This window comes from Manis pentadactyla, chromosome 4 (assembly GCF_030020395.1).
Source record: "Manis pentadactyla isolate mManPen7 chromosome 4, mManPen7.hap1, whole genome shotgun sequence".
In the NCBI taxonomy this organism is placed as follows: Eukaryota; Metazoa; Chordata; class Mammalia; order Pholidota; family Manidae; genus Manis; species Manis pentadactyla.
This window is the reverse complement of record NC_080022.1, coordinates 131,764,204-131,781,380: the sequence shown is the minus strand read 5'-3', so window position 1 is coordinate 131,781,380 and position 17,177 is coordinate 131,764,204. Positions and strand designations below refer to the sequence as shown.

Here is a 17,177-nt window from a genome sequence, read left to right as displayed (position 1 = left end):
GAAATCTATTCTCTCTCACATCTCGAGACCAGACACCCCAAATCAGCGCCCCAGGCCAAAATCAAGGTGTCAGCAAGGCAACGCTCCTTCCGGACGGTCTTGAGAATATACTCCATGCCTCTTCCAGTTTCTGGCGGCTGCGGGAATTCTGCGGCTTGTGGCCACACTGCTCCAGTCTTCAAGGCCAGCATCTTCAAAGAGCTGGGAAAAGGAATGCGTGTGAAGTGTTTGGGGTGAAGTATACCAATATTTGAAATGTAATTTAAAGTGCATCATTTTAAAAAAAGATGATGAAAAAAATAGATGGAGTGATGAGTAGATAGAGGGATGGAGAGATGGATAAATGTGGTAAAGCAATTTTATTAAAATGTAAATCATAGTATCTAGGTTCACTGTATAATTAATTCAACTTTTCCATATGCTTGCAATTTTCCATAATAAAACACTGGGATAAACAAGAGGGACAAATACTCAGAAAGGTTGCTCTTACTCATCCTTCTATTTGACGAAGCACAATTTGACCAGAGTACAGGATATGCAGAGGGAAGTAGAAAACAGGGCTGGAGAGCAAGTCCAGTGCCATGCTGGGTGCAGCCCTCAGTGTCCTAAGGATGACCACCTGGGTCAGGACACAGCCTAGTACCAGGGCTAAGAATAACACCCTGGAATCAGATGGTCAGGGTTCAAATCCCTGCACTGCCGTTTATCTGAGGGAGTTATTCAGCCTCTGATTCAGCTAAATAAATTACTTTATCTCTTTGTTTAATGTCTCCCAACTGTAATAAAGGGGTCATGAATGAAAGTATTTATCTGATAGGGATTTTTCAAAATTTCAACAGTGAATATACACGAAACACTTGGAAGAGTGGCCAGCACACACTGAGCACTACATAAATGTTTGTTCTGGTTACACAGTGGGGAGTATCTGATGTTTGGGACCTAGGCGGTAGCTACATGCACAGAGGGATGCTTTAGCTTGATAGCCAGGCACAGGATGAAGGAGGTAAGTCTGGAATGAGCACACAGGGTAGGAGGCTTGAAGGTCAGGCCAAAACAAGGTAGACTAGACCAGGAGCCATGAAAATGAAAAGGAGGGATTGGCCCAAGACATAACCGTGTATGCAGCTCATAACAGCACCTGCTGGGGAGCAGGGGCAGAGTGAGGGAGGAGAGAAACAGGGCCAATGCCAGGCTTCCAATCTGGTGCCTGGAGAACGTTCCATCAGCAGAAGAGGAAATTATCAAAAGGAGAAGTGGGTCAGGAAAGGGCCTGCGGAGTTGGAGGGCAATCAACACCCAGAGACATCTCACAGCAAACAGACAAGGGCTCAGCGGAGAGAGGGCTCGTCCCCCTTGGACGCAGGGGGAGGCTGGCATTTGTGGCTGCCCAGGATTCACTCCTCCTCTTTGGCAGCAGCACCCCTTTCGAACACTGAATTCAGCCCATGGGGAGGCGGGCAAGGCTCTTTAACAGGGGTCCTACCCTCCCTTACCAAGAGTCAGGCCCAAGACCCCTGCTGGACTGGTGAGACATGCCTGCCCTGCACTTGAATCCTGAACAAAGCGACCACAAGGCCAAGACATGGATTCTAGCAGCAGTGTCCAGGCCAGAGAGCAGAGCAGTTCCTGCCACTGCCAACCACAGCCTGGAGCTGATTCTCAACCGTTCCAGGCCTGGTGCTTCAGCCTTCCCTCGGACCCTGTGTGCCGGCCTTAGCCTTTTGATAAACTCCCTTCTTCTCCGAGTCAGTGGAAGTTGACTGCTGTTACTTGCAACCCGAGACTTCACACTGACTGCAGGCTGCTAGGACATCACGGTGATGATGCAGCACGCTGGGAGTGGCAGGGGAAGGGGTCCCCAGGGACGGGGTATAGAAAGAAAATCCAGAACGAGGCTGCAGTGAGAGGCAGCAGAGGGTCATTCCCAAAGCATGGACTGTGAGGTCAGACCAGGCTGGCTCTGCTCTACTGGCCAAGTGACCCTGAATCTCTCTGAGCTTCATTCCACATCAAAAAGGAAAAGCAGGGCATCTACCTCATGGAGCCATCATTAAAATAAAAAATGGTGATGTGTATGTCCTGCCTGGCACACAGTAGGTGCTTAATAAATGTTAGCATCCTGGTCCTCTCCCCAACCTCATCCCTTTCTTAATTGTGCCCGAGTAGCACTCTCTGTAAGATAAACTGGCAACAAGATCATTTGTGTGATGGTGTCTATAGGGCAGTAAAAATACGCCCTTTTGGCCAGATGAAGACATTACAACAACTGAGAAGAAAGTGGTTCTTCCCGTTTTAAATAAATCTAGCTATATGGCTTTCACACATTTGAAACAGAAATAACCTCAAAGAGAAAAATCACTCAGAGTTACACAGAGGGATAGTACCCTTCCCTTCTTGGAGGGGGAAAATGAAATTTTCTACCAAATAATCCCAATGATTCTGCTCTTTACTTTCAAGTGTTCAGAGACAGGCCTCCACAGGCAGCCTAGTTGCCTGAGAGCAAATGTCAGAAGGGGCTTTGACCACAGACAGACTAAAAGATCTTTTTTGGCTTCAATCAGGTCAAAAATTAAGAGCCAGGCAAACTCACTCTGGCCCACAGCCACCCCCGTTCTTGCCTGGCTCGTGGCCACTGCGGCTCCCTGGCGGCTCCCAGGCCCACTAAAGGAACAGGAAGCAGCTGGCGTGGCCAGGGACAATGAGTGAGGGGCAGAGAGGGGCCTGAAATGAGGCTGAGGGGTTGGCAGGCCCAGTCAGGTAGGGCCCAGTAAACCACGTAGCAGGCTGGATTTTGTTCTACGTACAACAGGAAGCCACCAGAGAAATTTCAGCAGGAGAGTGACGTGATCTTACTCCCCTTCTAAAGAGTCACTCTGGCTGCAGTGTGAACATACATATAGTAAAGGGGCACAGTGAAAATTGGAAGACCAATTATGGGTGCTTTTGTATGGGTCTTGAAGTTGTGAGAGCATTACTCACAAGCCCTCTTGGCTTAAATAGACGCAGTGCCATCTTAAAGGAAGCTTGGGGTGGAGGGGGGATGTACCATAGTTGGGAGCAAAGGCTACAGAGCAGTGGCTCTCAACCGAGGGAGCTTCTGACCCCCTTGGGGCGCTTGGCAATGGCTGGAGATACTCTGCTTATCAGTCACAGCTGCAGGGGCCACTGGCATTCAGTGGACAGGGGGATGCTGCAAATGTTCTAATGCACAAGACAAAGAACTCTCCATCCCCAAACTTCAAAATTGCTGAGGCTGACACCCTGTTCTAGAGCCATAGTTCCCAGCTTTGGATCCTGGCTCTCCCACTGCTTTGCTGTGTGACTCAGGGCAAGTTACTTACACTCTCTGTGGCCCTCCCCACCCTTATGGCCAATGCCTTTCCTGCCACCAAGGGACAGAAGAGGAAGACTGAAAAGCAGTTTAGAAGGTTGCCAATCCCTCTCACTCTCCAGATGGGAAGAGCTGCCTGGCACAGCCAGGGAGGGTGGTGGGGGAACCAGGACAAGACACCTGCCCTGTGCGGCCAGCAGGAAGACAGTCACGACAGGAAAGGGACCCACACACTGCTGTGGAAACAGACAGACTCAGGTTCAATTCTTCCTCCGAGTAGAAGTTGAGTAACATAGGACAACTCACTTAACTTAAATGTTCATGAACTATAAAATATGAGCTGGCTGTCCTTGCAAATATGAAGGCATGATAACTCCTTAATTTATTAGCCCCATTCGAGAGTTTATGCATCAGTAGTGAAATTAAGTTATGAAAAGCATCCAGTATTGACACATAACATTCAATGAAGAGTATCTTTACAAAAAAAATACATTATTATGACTTCAAAATGTGTTCACTTGAAGATCATGGAATATACAGTGTGGTGGACATGCTTATCTGCTCAGCATTCCTTTCTTTGAAGAAGCAATGAGGCCCAAATCTATAAAACCCTCTTTGGTCGTATGATTTGGGTGGAGTTCCCCACTCTACACACATGCAACCCAGCTGTGCTCAATCGGAATATTCCATTCTGCTGGCCACCTGCCCGGCAAGGGACAGGGGAACCGCACTGGGACACTCACTGTGGACTTTGTCGGGAACCCCAAGCTCTGGAGACTGTCTGAGCACTGCAGGACTTTGTCGGGAACCCCAAGCTCTGGAGACTGTCTGAGCACTGCAGGGACCCCTCCTGCCACCATGTGGGCAGAGGCAGCCTGAGAACGAAGCCAGAGACGAGAGCTAGAGAGCCGAAGACTTGGTGACATCATCTAGGCCCTTGGTACAGCCAAAACTAAAGCGGGATCAGCCCTTGGATTTACAAGTTATAAAAGCCAAGAAATGTCCTTTCCTTTGTTGGATCAAGTTATATTTCTGTCACTTGCAACTAAAAGGGTCTGAATAAGATAAACAGAAAATCGCTATACATACCAGAAAAATCCCCCATTATCCCACAACACAGAGAAACCACTGTAACCTTTGAAGGTATGGTCCTCCCAGGTTCTGTTGTGCTGTTGTTTTTCTTTGTTTCATTTGTGTGTTTTTGGGGTGCCTGGGGTGGTTTTTTTTTAAATAAAGAAAATAGGCTTTAAAGCCAGACCCTCTTGGGCTTGAATCCTGACTTGGTCCCTTTAGCTCTGTTGCTTTTGGAAGGTCACCCAACCTCTCTGATTCTTGGATTACCCATATATAACCTGGGAATAATAACCCTAGCAGCACTCTGTAAATGACAATAGATACTCATACTGTATGTAACAGCCCACACGGTGATCTAAGGAGTGCAGAGTCTGTATAATCATTACTTCCCTTGTCCCCTGCACCTCACCTCCTGCTGTGTTGGGTGTGAGGACAGCTTGTGTGGCTGCCATACTGAGCTTTTAATCACATTATATTATTTAAAATAGGTCTGTGCTCATTTGACACACATACAGTTATGTTCTTCTTTTCTTAAAATTACAACTTGTCACCTTAAGAGACAAAGAAATAAAAATAATAGCAGGCTATGTGGTCAACTTTTAAAAAAAACTTCCTGAGACATTCATTTAAAAAAAAATAAAAATTGCATATATTTAAGGTATGCAACATGGTAATTTGATATACATACAGAGTGAGATGATTCCTGCAATCAAACAAGTATGTCATCTCCTCTCATAGTTACCTTTTCATGCGTGTGGCGAGAGTGCCTCAAATCTACTCTCGTAGCAGATCCCCAGTACTCGGTACAGCACTATTAACCGTAGTGATCAGGCTGCATGTTACATCCCACCCACGTGCAGCTGCCATTCATTCGTCGTTACTCTAGAGTCACAGGCTCTAAGCTAATAATGAACGGACGGAAAGTGACAGCTGAAGGACTTCCACACTTTCAAAGCATTTTTTAGTTGATTCACAACAGGGGTGGGAAAAACAGTGTCCAGATTTAAAACAAACAAAAGAAAAGCCTGGTAAGGCTGTTCTTGGAGCTGCACCTGGATTAATTTTGAGACACATCAGAAATAATATGTGATTAACTATCAAAGCTTGTGAAACACACTTAAATTACTTAAATGGGTATTGTTTCAAGAACTTTGCTCACTTGTGGTATAATAACCTCACTCACTCGTACTTTCTTAAGTGAGAGATTAAAGGATAGCAGTAGAGCAGAACCCAGCACTGATCTTTATTTGGCAAAGCCCATAAAGAATATACATCACTGATAAATCAATTAACTGTGGCTACTCCAAATGATGGTAGTGTTTTCTTACTCCCAAACGTTTGAGGTTTCACCAAAATCTGGGAATGCTAAGTGCACACACGTAAAGGTCACCCATCACCTGTGTCCTGACAGAAAATACTGGGGATTGCTGCTCTGTAGGATATGTACCTGAGAACACAATGGTAGCATTAAAATGGTACCATCAGAAAATGATGGAACAGTACTCAATGGCCTCAGAGGACCATTCTAATGCACAGAATATAGACAATTAGGTGATTTTCGAACTTGAAGCCAAAAGGAAACCCTATTCACTCTATTACTGGGAATAGAGAGGGAGAGAAATACCGCCATGCTGTGTATACAACAGAGCTAAGAAAAAGGAGTATGGAACAGCGCTGGGCATGCAGCAGCCAGGACACACGGGTATCTGAGAATCTGAATTTCAAGATCCAGTTTTGAGGAGTTAAGTATACATTCAAGTGAAAACAAAAAAATCAAATACAATGTGCTGCCTGCAGAGGGACTGACCTTCTCGGGCGCTGGCCCTTGGCAGGAGCTCTCCAGGTCCTCGTGCACGTGATCCAGCAACCAGAGCAGGAACTGCAGGGCATCGTGCTGGGAATGGCCTTGGAACTGAGAGCCATACCTGGAAACAACATTCTGAAAGGGAGGAAATAATGCCAGAGGGTCAGTGTGACCCTTCCAACAACCAAATAAGGGCCTATAAGCACTAAGTCTACCAGTGGTCACCATTCAGCCCTAACCTGGAATGACTGCGTGGAGCAGCATGCAGTGAGAAATTTCCTGCTGAAGCCAGCTCATTTTGGGTAGCGTCCCCAAATGCTTTAAGGGCTTTCTGTATAGGACAGGGCACCTTCCCCCACCCCAAGAAAGACTGTTAATGTATGTCCTGCTTTTGAAAACCCACACGGTTGTCTCTGTTGAATGTGAGGATGCTGTTGACCTCTGCCCTCCCAACAGCTCTTGTCCCTTGATTGATCACTGGGGGGTGAGCTTCCCAGGCTTGCCTCCACCAGTCTCTGTCTATGCTGTCTCTCTCTGTCTGCCCCACAGGGGTGCAGCCCCTTGCCCAAGTCTCTCCCTCAGTGGTTTCATTCACCCTCTCATAGTGAAGTGGACATTCTTAAATACCAAGCATGTAGCCCCCTTCCTGCCTCTTCCCAATATGCATGAAATCAAAGAAGTACAAACTTCTCTTTCTGTGATTGATCACAAGATGGTTGAGCTGGTCCTTCATTCCTACTAAGTGCCTACCAAGTTGCCGGATACTATTCTAGGGATGAGGACACAACAAACAAGACGGACAAGAATCCCTGCTCTCACGGCACTTACATGCTCTCCGCCTATTAAACTGTGGAACAGTTTTGTCATTTTCTCTGTAAATGCTTATTCCCATTTTTTAAAGTTTATTTCAAAGGGTAATATAGGTACATACTTATGAAAAATTCAAAATATAAAGAAGGATGACAATGAAGAGTCTGCCTCCTGCCCAGCCCTCCCTGCCTGGATGCCCCTCCCCAGAGGGAGGCTTACTAGTTGCTCAAGCAACTGTCCCATGCACCTGAGCTTCTGGGAGTAAGCGAATATGATCTGCACACAGTACGTGACAGTGGCTTGTCCCATCCTTACACTGAAGAGCCAGGCTTCAAGCCTCATTCCACACAGATCTGTTCTCTGCTCACGCCCACAGGGAACAGTGTAAGCCAGGCTATGGCCCCAGGACAATCCTCAGCATTGCCAATCAAATCAAATAGCCTGGGCTGTTTTTCTTTCTTTTAACCTTCTCTTGGGATTTAAAGGAAACTTTCAGATGAGATGAAAGAAAAGTCAACATTTAATTAATTGAAATACTGGCTCTGAGTCTATTCCAATCACACTAGCATGGGTTCACTAGGGAATCTAGTTTGGATTTTCCTACCAAGCTTCTCTGCACTTTGATGTGCAGAGTAGGGTCTTGTGTTTTTTTCTTGGCCAGATTTAGCCAATAAAAACACAAGATGCCCAGTGAAATTTGAAGTTCAGATAGACAGTGAATGTTTTTAGTATAAATTGTCCCATGCAATATTTGGGATATCGTTATTCTAAGAAGTTGCTCATTGTTGATCTGAACTTCAAATTTAACTGAACATTGTCTATTTTACCAGCAACCCAACTCCTTAGTACTGACATTCTTTCCTTGGGGAGCAGCCAGCCCCTCCAACTCAAAATCTCTAAAATCAGCGCTTGCTTCCTCCTAACATCAGTCCTCTTTTACATTTTCTCTCCACCCACATCAGTCAGCTGTCAAGCCATCTGGATTTGGGTTCCCGATTTGTCTCTGCCTTGCCCCCTTCAGTAAAGCCCCTTCCCACCGTGGAGTATAACAACTGTTCACCCAGATGACAATATTCACCTTCAAAGGTGCCCGGCCCCAAGACTGTCCCCTTGCCAACCCACTGTCTGCATAGTAAAACAGACCCGTTTCCCTCCAGCCCAGCTGGATAATGGCATGCCCTCCTCCAAACCCTGACTCCTGCCACCTAACAATCCAGGCTTCCTCTCTGCTCCGGCTCCATCCATGTCACTCACCACTCTCTGTGTTTCAAAGCCCCAGGCCATCAAACCACTCAGGTGCCCCACATGTATGCTTCCACTTTTTCTTTCTTTCATGCAAAATCCAACCCCCCTTGGCTCTCTTGTCCCCTCCTGGCGTGAGCCAGGAGCTCTATTCTCTCACTTTATTTATGAATAAAAGCCTGTACCTTGCTCTCCTAAAAAAAAAAAAATCCAACCCCCTCCTGCTAATCATGCTGATGCTTGAAGACTGCCAGTCTCTTCATCTGAGCCTGACTATAAAGAAAGAATTTGACAACTTCAAAAAGATAGACAAGATAGGGCATTAAAAATATCCTTTTATATAAACATAGTAATTCTACTTTGGGGCTTTAGCCTAAGGAAATGAAAAATACAAGCAAAGATCTCTCTATGTATCAAAGTTACCTGAGGGACACTTATGGCGCACTCAGATGGCCTTAAAAGTTATGCCTGAGAAAATGAGGAAAAAAAAAATGATCCTGTCATTTTTTTAAAAAGTGTGTAAAACTATATATTTGAGATTTTTAAAATACATTTATAGACAGGAAGATAAAAGACTAGAAAATATAGGGCAAAATATTAACCAATAGTTGTCATAGAAGGATAGGACCATAGATGATTTTTTTTTCATTTTCATTTGTACATTGCAAAAATCTTTTTTTATTTAAATATAGTTACATACAATGTTATGTTAGTTTCAGATGTACAACAAATTGATTCAACAGTCATACACATTATGAAATGATCACCATAATAAATGTAGTTACCATCTGTCACCATACAAAGTTATTATAATATTATTGACTCTATTTCCCTATGCTGTGTTTTTCAACCCCATGGCTTATTTATTTTGTAATTGGAAGTTTGTACTCCTTAATCCCTTTCACCTACATTGCCCTTGCCCCAACCACACCATGGCAACCACAAATTTGTTCTGTATTTATGGGTCTACTTCTGTTTTGCTTATTCATTTGTTTTATATTCTTAAGATTCCACATGTAAGTGAAATCACATGGTATTTGTATTTCTATGACTTGTTTCACTTGGACCTCTAGGGCCATCCAAGTTGTCATGAATGGCAAGACCGCATTCTTTTTTATGGCTGGGTAATATTCCACTGTATATAAGTACCACCTTTTCTTTATCCATTCATCTATTGAAATACACTGCCAATTTTTTTACAGTGAATATTGTTCTTTATTACCTTTTTCAATTATAACAGTACCTGATGTATTTTACAGAGTTTTGGCATTAAAAAAAATAACTTTACCTACTGATTCCTGCAAAAGACATTACCCACAGAAAGTCTACTGGAATGTTACAATTGCATTAAAGCTAAATCTCACTTGGGAGGGATGAATGGAAATATATTTGGTATTTCTACCCTGCCACAAGGCACAGCTCTATCCATGTGTGCATTTTTTTCCTCCTTGACAACACTGATAATTTTTTAAATATTTTATACTAAAATTATTCCCAGTTATTTCATATTTCTGGTTGTTTCTGTGAATGAAATCAAATTTTTATATATTCCAAGTGGTTATTGCTTTTGACTTTCTATCTTGTATCTGACCTCATCAGTAACACCAAGAATTTTAAAATAAGAATTTCTAGAACCATTTAGTAATTTTCTTTCTGTTCAGTATTTTTTATTTCATTCCCATTTCGTGTCTTACTGTTTTGTCCAGAACTTCTAAAACCTAAGAGTGATGAAGAAGGCATCCTAATTTTAAAAAGCAAAGCCTCTAAATCTATCACTTGAGCATTCTGTTTGCCTAAAATTATAGGGCTAAAACTGATCCTTATGTACATAAGCTAAGATAAATTCCAGATGGTTGAAATCCTTATTATAACCACATGAAAACTATAAATGCATGACAGAATATTATTAAAAGGTATAATATAAATAAACCTAAAACTTCTAGTATCTGCATAGGGAGAAGAAAAAGAGACTTTGGTGAAAATATCTGCAGCAAATACGACAAGGGTGGAGGAACGCATAGATATAAGTAAAGAGAACACCAAGAGCAAAGCAGAATGAACAGACAATTCCAAGAGCAATCTTAGACCCAGGGAGGAGACATGGAAAAATCCTATACCTCACTCCTAATCAAAGAAACAAAAATGACGTTTTCTTTTTGTTCAATAAACTTAAAATAAGGATACCAAACACCCAGGAAAATATATATCACTGGTGTGTCTGAAACTTGATGTAATTATTTGGAAAGGAATTTGTCAAGGCAGGTGCTAAAAATAATCAAGCCAAATAAAGTTGATTTTTAAAGTAAAAAATGTTAAACATTTTAAATTAGGATGTTATTAGGAACACACACATCAAAACTCATCAAATTCTACACTTCAAATCAGTGCATTTTTATTTATCTATGAGAAAAAAGGAAATTCTGACACTTGCAACAACATGGATAGCCCTTGAGGTCATGATGCTAAGTGAGAGAAGTCAGAGTAAGACAAATACTATAGAATATCTACTATATGTGAAATCTAAGAAAACCAAAATCAAAAAGCAGAGAGTAAAATGGTGGTTTTCAGGGGCTGGAGGGTCGGGGAAAGGAGATGTTTAAGGGTCCAAATGTGTAACTAGTAAGTAACTAGACATGGAGACCTAACATAATATAGTGATTATAGACAACAAAACTGTATTATAAACATTAAACTTGCTAAGAGACTAGGTTTTAATTGTTCCCAACACCAGAAGAAAGGATAATTATGTGAGACAATAACATGTTAGCTAATGCTAACTATGGCAATAAAAATGCATCCAGTGAATACTGTTGTACAGCTTGAACTTACACAGTGTTGTATGTCAGATATAACTCCTTTTCACTGTACATAATTTATACCTCAGTAAAGTTGGTTTAAAAAGCAAAAAACATAAAAGATAATAAAATGGTCATATCTTTGCTTTCACCATGCAATTTCACTTCAAGGCATTAAAAATTAAATTTTACAGAATATTTAATGCCAAGAAAAAGTCTTATGATAATATTTAAGTAAAAAAAGCAGAATAGAAAACCAGAATTTCCACTGTTTGTACATTCTTTGAAATACATCAATATGCTTATCATGGTTATCTCTAGAAGGTGGAGATCCAGATCAATTTTTTAAATTTTAGCACTTTCCAATTTTGCATAATACACGCATATTTAGTTACATCATTAGAAAAGTAAAGTATTATAGATAATCCCACGGACAGGACTTCTTAAAATGTATTCATTCACTTGCTTTTAAAATAGACAGTGGTCCTACCACCTTTGGGAGACTGGGTGGCACCAGGCTCAGGAAGGGGAGACACCACAAACCCACTCCATTTGCCTGGTTGGGATCAGGGGTAACTCACTCCAGCATGGAGATCCCTTCTCAGTTTCCTGTCTTCCTCTGTCTGAAGCCACTAATCCCTCCTGAAGACGAAACTCCTTAAGAAAATCTTATGTGGCATGTCCCCAGTCAATTCTTCAGCCCCTCCCACAGCCACATGGGCTTCCATTAATTCATTTCATCAGTCATTTATTCTGCACCACCAGCAGGGGGCCCCCTCAGCCCCACCTCCTCACCCTCCCATTAAGTTGACCCTTCATCCTCCAGACCTCAACTCCATGGTCACCTCTTCTGGGACACCTTGGGTGAGGGGGCACCTGCCCCAATCAATCACACCTTCTACTAGCCTTGCCAGAGCGCCCTGACTTCTTATTGCCTTGCGCTTGTCACCAGCTCTTATCCCGTGCCTGTGTGATTCTCTCATTAATGCCCATCCATCCCTCTGGCTGGACCATGCACTCAGGACAGCAGCCCCAGGTTCTGGTTTTGTATTTCTCGAGTATTGCATGCTCCCAGGACAGTGTCTGGACACTCAAGAAGTATGTGTTGGATGAATGAATGTTTCCTCATCTGTAAAATAAGAAGAGCCCACCTAGTTTCAATCAGCAGGGTTTAAAAGCCCAGATTCTGGAATCCTCCACTCCCTCCAAGGCTGGCTACCCCAAAAGACCAGGAAACCCCAGATAACATCACCCTTGTTAACATATTCACAACTAGATCATCCTTCAATTCCCCAAGGCTCCCAGGCCCTAGAGACTTAAGAGCAGGAGTGAGGTAGGAAATCTTGGTGAGTCACCAAAGGTGATTACTGATTGGGAAGATTTTTTAAAACTACTGTTGCCTCTCCCAACGATGCAGTAATCAGATGAGCATGTACCTGGCATGGGAAGAAACACACAGAGGTGACCTCTCTCCCTGCTCTGGGTCTCTGCAGGTGAGCAGGTATAATGGGAAAACAAATACCTCCTAAGGGCCAGGCCCATTCTAAGTGCTGTACCTATAAGTCATTTAATCCTCACCGCAACCTTATAATAAGGTAGGTACCACTATGGTCCCATTTTACAGATGAGGAAAGTTGAGGCACAGAAAGGTTTGAGTACTTGCTCAAGGTCACAAAGCTCCAGTAACCTTGCAGTTAACCACTGTGCTATGCACTAGAGCTCCATCCTCCACCACTCCCCATTCCACCTGAGGTTTCACTTTCTGCGGTTTAGGTCTGGAAGCAGATGATTCTCCTTCCAACAAATTGTCAGGTCAGTGGTAGCCTAAGGCTAAGTCAGAATGCTTTTGTCATCCACGCACTTGACCTCATCAAGTAGGCATTTTATTACATCACATCCATAAAAGAAGGGTGAGTACAGTAGAATAAGATACTTTGAGAGAGACCATCTTCACATAACTCTTTTTATAGTATATTGTTATAGTTGTACTATTATTAGTTATTGTTGTTAATCTCTGACCATGCCTAGTTTATAAATCAAACTTTACCATAGGTACATGTAGGTATAGGATAAAAGGGTGTGAATACGATTTGGTATTATCTTCGGTTTCAGGCACCCACTGGGGTTCTTGGAACGTATGCCCCTTGGATAAGCAGGGACTAGTGTACTGCCTTTCATATTTAAAAAGCAAATGTTGCCAAAAAGAGATACTAATGACACACATTTGACCCACTGACTCTTGCTGAACAGTGCTTCCCTAGTGGAAACAGGAGGAAAATAGAGGTTGGCACCCTTGTGGGTCACGTGGCAAGGACTGGCTTCTCAGGCAGAAACTAGAGAGTGGTGGTGGTTATGGAATGAACACTGACAGGTTCCCCATCGCCCAAGAACATCACTCACTAGTCTGCAGGGAGCTTCAGCTCTCTGTCCAGAGCTGTGGTCTTCTTAGCAGGAAGCCAGTCCAGTGTATCAATCATCAGGAACTCTTTAACTGGGACCCCAAACACCCTGATTTAACCCTGGATGAAATGATACACATAACGTCCAAATCCTCATGACCCTGTAGCAAGCCAGTAAGTGGACAGCGACCCTGGGGACTGTGGCGGCACCACCAGGCCAAAGCATCGCAGGGGATTTCACGCACACTAAACAAAAAGATTGCCATCTCCGATGGAGCTCACCCACTGCCTCTCCTGGGCAATCAGCACAGTACCTGGGCAACCGGTCCTGTTTCCACTGGGCTTAAAATAAAATCTAAACTCCTTACCATTGCTTCCAAGCCGTTGCGCGATCTGACCAACCACCTCCACGCCCCACTCTACCCTCCTGGGCTCCAGCCACACTAGTTTTCTTTCCGTGCCTTGTGTTCCCAGCTACTGCAGGCCTATGGCCTTTGTACTCGCTGTTCCCTTTACCTGGATTATTCCTAGATCTCAACCTGGCTGCGACCTTCTCATCATTCGGATCTCAATGCAAGCATCACCTCCTTTCTCCCAGGACTTGGCCTTCAAAGTCAGACTTCCTACACCGCATCCCTCCAAACTGCAAAGAAACTATGCCTGGCGTTAGAACTCTGCCTGCCGCAGAGGCCATTCAACAAAATGTTTGCTGAATGCAAAAATGCTGAACCACTCAAATCTACTCACCCCCCTCAAAATACCTGGGAGAGAGTCATAAGGAAAACATGGACAAGCGACTGCACAAGTCAACTCAAGACAAAGGCAGTAACCAGAGGATGAACTGGCAAATGCCACCTAAAGGAGGCCCCAAGAAAACCCCTTTCCTGATGGAGCACTCTTTCCGAGAAGCGAAACCAGAAGGACCGGAACAAGACCGCCGCCTAGCGGCGAGGGCGGCCGTCTGCAGCGTGCCGCCTACCTTGAACTCCGCAGAAAGTTGGTATGTGTATTCGCGGGTCCAGAGCGCGCGCACCGGCGCCGCCAGCTGCTCGGTGACCTCGGCGCGGCCCGGCGCCGCCCGGTAGCGGCCCAGCGCCAGGAACTCCGCCAGGAGGTCGGTGTTGCTGAGACACTGCACCACGGCGTTCATGAAACAGGTGTTGCCGTGGTTCTTTAAGCCCTGCGCGCAAGTGGGCCGCGCGCCGTCGCCGGCGGGGCGCTGGGGCTGGTGTCCCGGCGGGCTCTCCTCCCCGGGGCTCCCGGGCGCTGCTAAAGCCGGGCCCGGGGCGCAATCAAAGCCCCCCTCACCGTCGCCGTCGCAGCGGCCAGGCTGGAGCTGGGGCTGCGGCCCGGGCGGCGAGTCCCCGGGGCGGGAGCGGCTGCCCAGCGCCAGCAGGAAGCGGCTGAACAGGCGACGCAGGGAGCGGCGGCGGCGGGGCCGGGGCGCGGGCGGCCCCTCGGCTGTCGCAGGGGCCCCCAGGCCAGGGTCCATGGCTTCCGCCGCCGCGCTTCCCTTAGGCGGACGGGCCCAGCCGCTCGCAGACCCCGAGAGCCTCAGAACCGCGCCCGGGCGCCAGCTACCTGCCGGCCAGGTGTGCCGGGACCGGGCGGAGGCGGAGCCACGGGCGGGGCCACTACGCCCCGCGCGGGAATCGGGCCGCAGGGCGCTCCCCAAGGCAGCGCCTGGCCGCCCCTCGCCCGCCGGGGACCCAGCCGCGCCGACTGGGGTGCAGGCGCTGGGAACCGCCGGATTCACGTTCCTCATCCTTTCTGACCTCCATAAACCGAAGGACCTGAATTTAACCTCTGCTCCTAGTCTCCTCCCAGCCTTCAAGCTGTGGAAACAATAGATGATAAATTTGAAAGCGCCTAGTAAATGGCAAAGCCCTGGCTATTTCTAAGTTTCTTGTAATTACCGAGTTCGAGGTGACTGTGAAGAAAAAGGCCAGAAAGACTCTCCAAAGGGCAGCCTCCGACGTGGTGAGAGGCGCGCGCTGGGAGCAGGGGAGGGGTGGGGAGCGATTTTGCACCGCGTTGGGTCCTCCGCAGGCTCAGGTGTGCGCGGACAGGTGGCGCCACCTCCTTCCAAGCCCTTCTTGCCTAGTAGGGGAAGCAGCCTGTGCCCGGACCCAGCATCCTGAGTGCTGACCTGGGAGCCGCGTGTCGCCCTGTGAAGAAACACCCGGGATGGCTGCGGTTTGCTTGGTTAACCTACAGACGAGGTTAAAGTCGTTTTCCCAAAACTTGCAAGTGAGACCGGTCATCCTCGCTTTCACTGGCGGGAAGGCGGGCTCAGAGAGGTAAACGCACCGTATCCGAGACCACCATCCTGAAAGCAGAGAAACCGGAACTCGACCCAGGTCAGTGGACTATCAGCCTTAGAGGCTAGCACTTTCCAACCTCAGTACTTGCTTACCAGGAAAGTTCCCGGCTCTCAGGCGTGCCCCCTGCGAGGTCTCTCAGGTCTCTCGTTCACTACGTAAAGCACAACCTTTGCGGAACTGCTGCCCAATCAGAATTGGCTTGGCCCGGCCCCGCCCCTGATTCCCTGGGTTAACTGGGGGCCTCCACTCGCTGTTCTTTATAAACTGTCAGGTTTATGGTGAATCCGGTAAAGCCTTGCAAAACGAACTAATCATAAAATTTCTAGCTAACAAAGGAGATCAGCGGGCTGCATTATTACATCAATGCTCTGAAATGTTACTTATTACTTGATAAATAAGTGATCATTTTGAATACCTGCCTTGATATGTCAAATAGGGCAGCAGCAGGTTACCTAATGCAAACAAGAAGCATTTGTTAAAGCCTAAAGACGCTTAGAATGAACTGTGAATTGGAGACTTTAAGTGTTTCTAGAAAAAGCCAAAATTTTCCCTCTCTGGGAAAGGATACCTGGTTGAATGCACAAGGTCCTTTCCATGACCTTCTGATGGTAAGTACTGGAAATTTTATGGCGGACTTCAGAAAAGAATCTCTGAAATTTCATCTTTGATAATCATGCCAAGCTCCCCAACAGCACTCCTTTTCTTTGAGAAAACACTGTAATTCATGTTTAACTCTCTGCTGTGTCAGGAATTCTGCTGATGCTTTAATACATTATTCAAACCCAAGTCTTGCCCCATGCAGCTTGATCAGTGAAATGCTAGAAAGAAGGTAAGCTCACCATTCTTATTTTAAGAGAGTGACAGCAATGATATCTGTGGACAAATACTGAGAAAGGGCTGTGGGGTTTGCAGTCATAGAAGAGAGATGTAACAGGAAACCAACAACTGAGGATTTATTCATAATAAACTTTTAATTACAGTCTGGACAAATTATCCTTGAACACACTTGAATTTTAATATACAATTCAAGAGTGCAATGTATTCCATAAAGGAGAAACTCACAGATAAAATATTTTCACTAAAGAACAAAAACAGAGGTAAGAAATCAAAGAGCATTCTTGGTTATCGAAATTCAGCCTTCAGCAGAACTGTGGGCAGCGCCCGGCACCCGGGATGTGCCTGCAGCTTATGAGGCAAAGGGGCACTTCCATCTCAGAATGGCTCCGTCGGCACTTACACTAACAATGTACTGGTTTCCTGGACTTATCCGGATGCGGGTAATGTTACCGCTGTGTCCCACCCCGACGTGAGTCACTTCAGCTTCATTATAATCCCAAACTTTGACCAGATGGTCATTTCCGCCTGAAAAAGTCAAAACAGTTCTGTGGCACTGCAGCA

The 17,177-nt window shown here is 45.5% G+C and overlaps 1 protein-coding gene and 1 pseudogene across 1 annotated transcript in view; both read right to left on the bottom strand.

The window, feature by feature from the left end:
• Positions 1–15,220, bottom strand: part of LOC130683224 (ubiquitin carboxyl-terminal hydrolase 43-like) — a 61,822-nt gene extending 46,602 nt beyond the window's left edge. The window contains exons 1-2 of the mRNA XM_057499482.1: positions 14,435–15,220; positions 6,213–6,344 (exon numbers count right to left, since the gene is read on the bottom strand). Coding sequence (XP_057355465.1) covers positions 6,213–6,344; positions 14,435–15,220 — 918 coding nt within the window. The remainder of the gene's footprint in view (positions 1–6,212; positions 6,345–14,434) is intronic.
• A 1,072-nt stretch (positions 15,221–16,292) lies between these two features.
• Positions 16,293–17,177, bottom strand: part of LOC118933456 (cilia- and flagella-associated protein 52-like) — a 51,602-nt pseudogene continuing 50,717 nt past the window's right edge.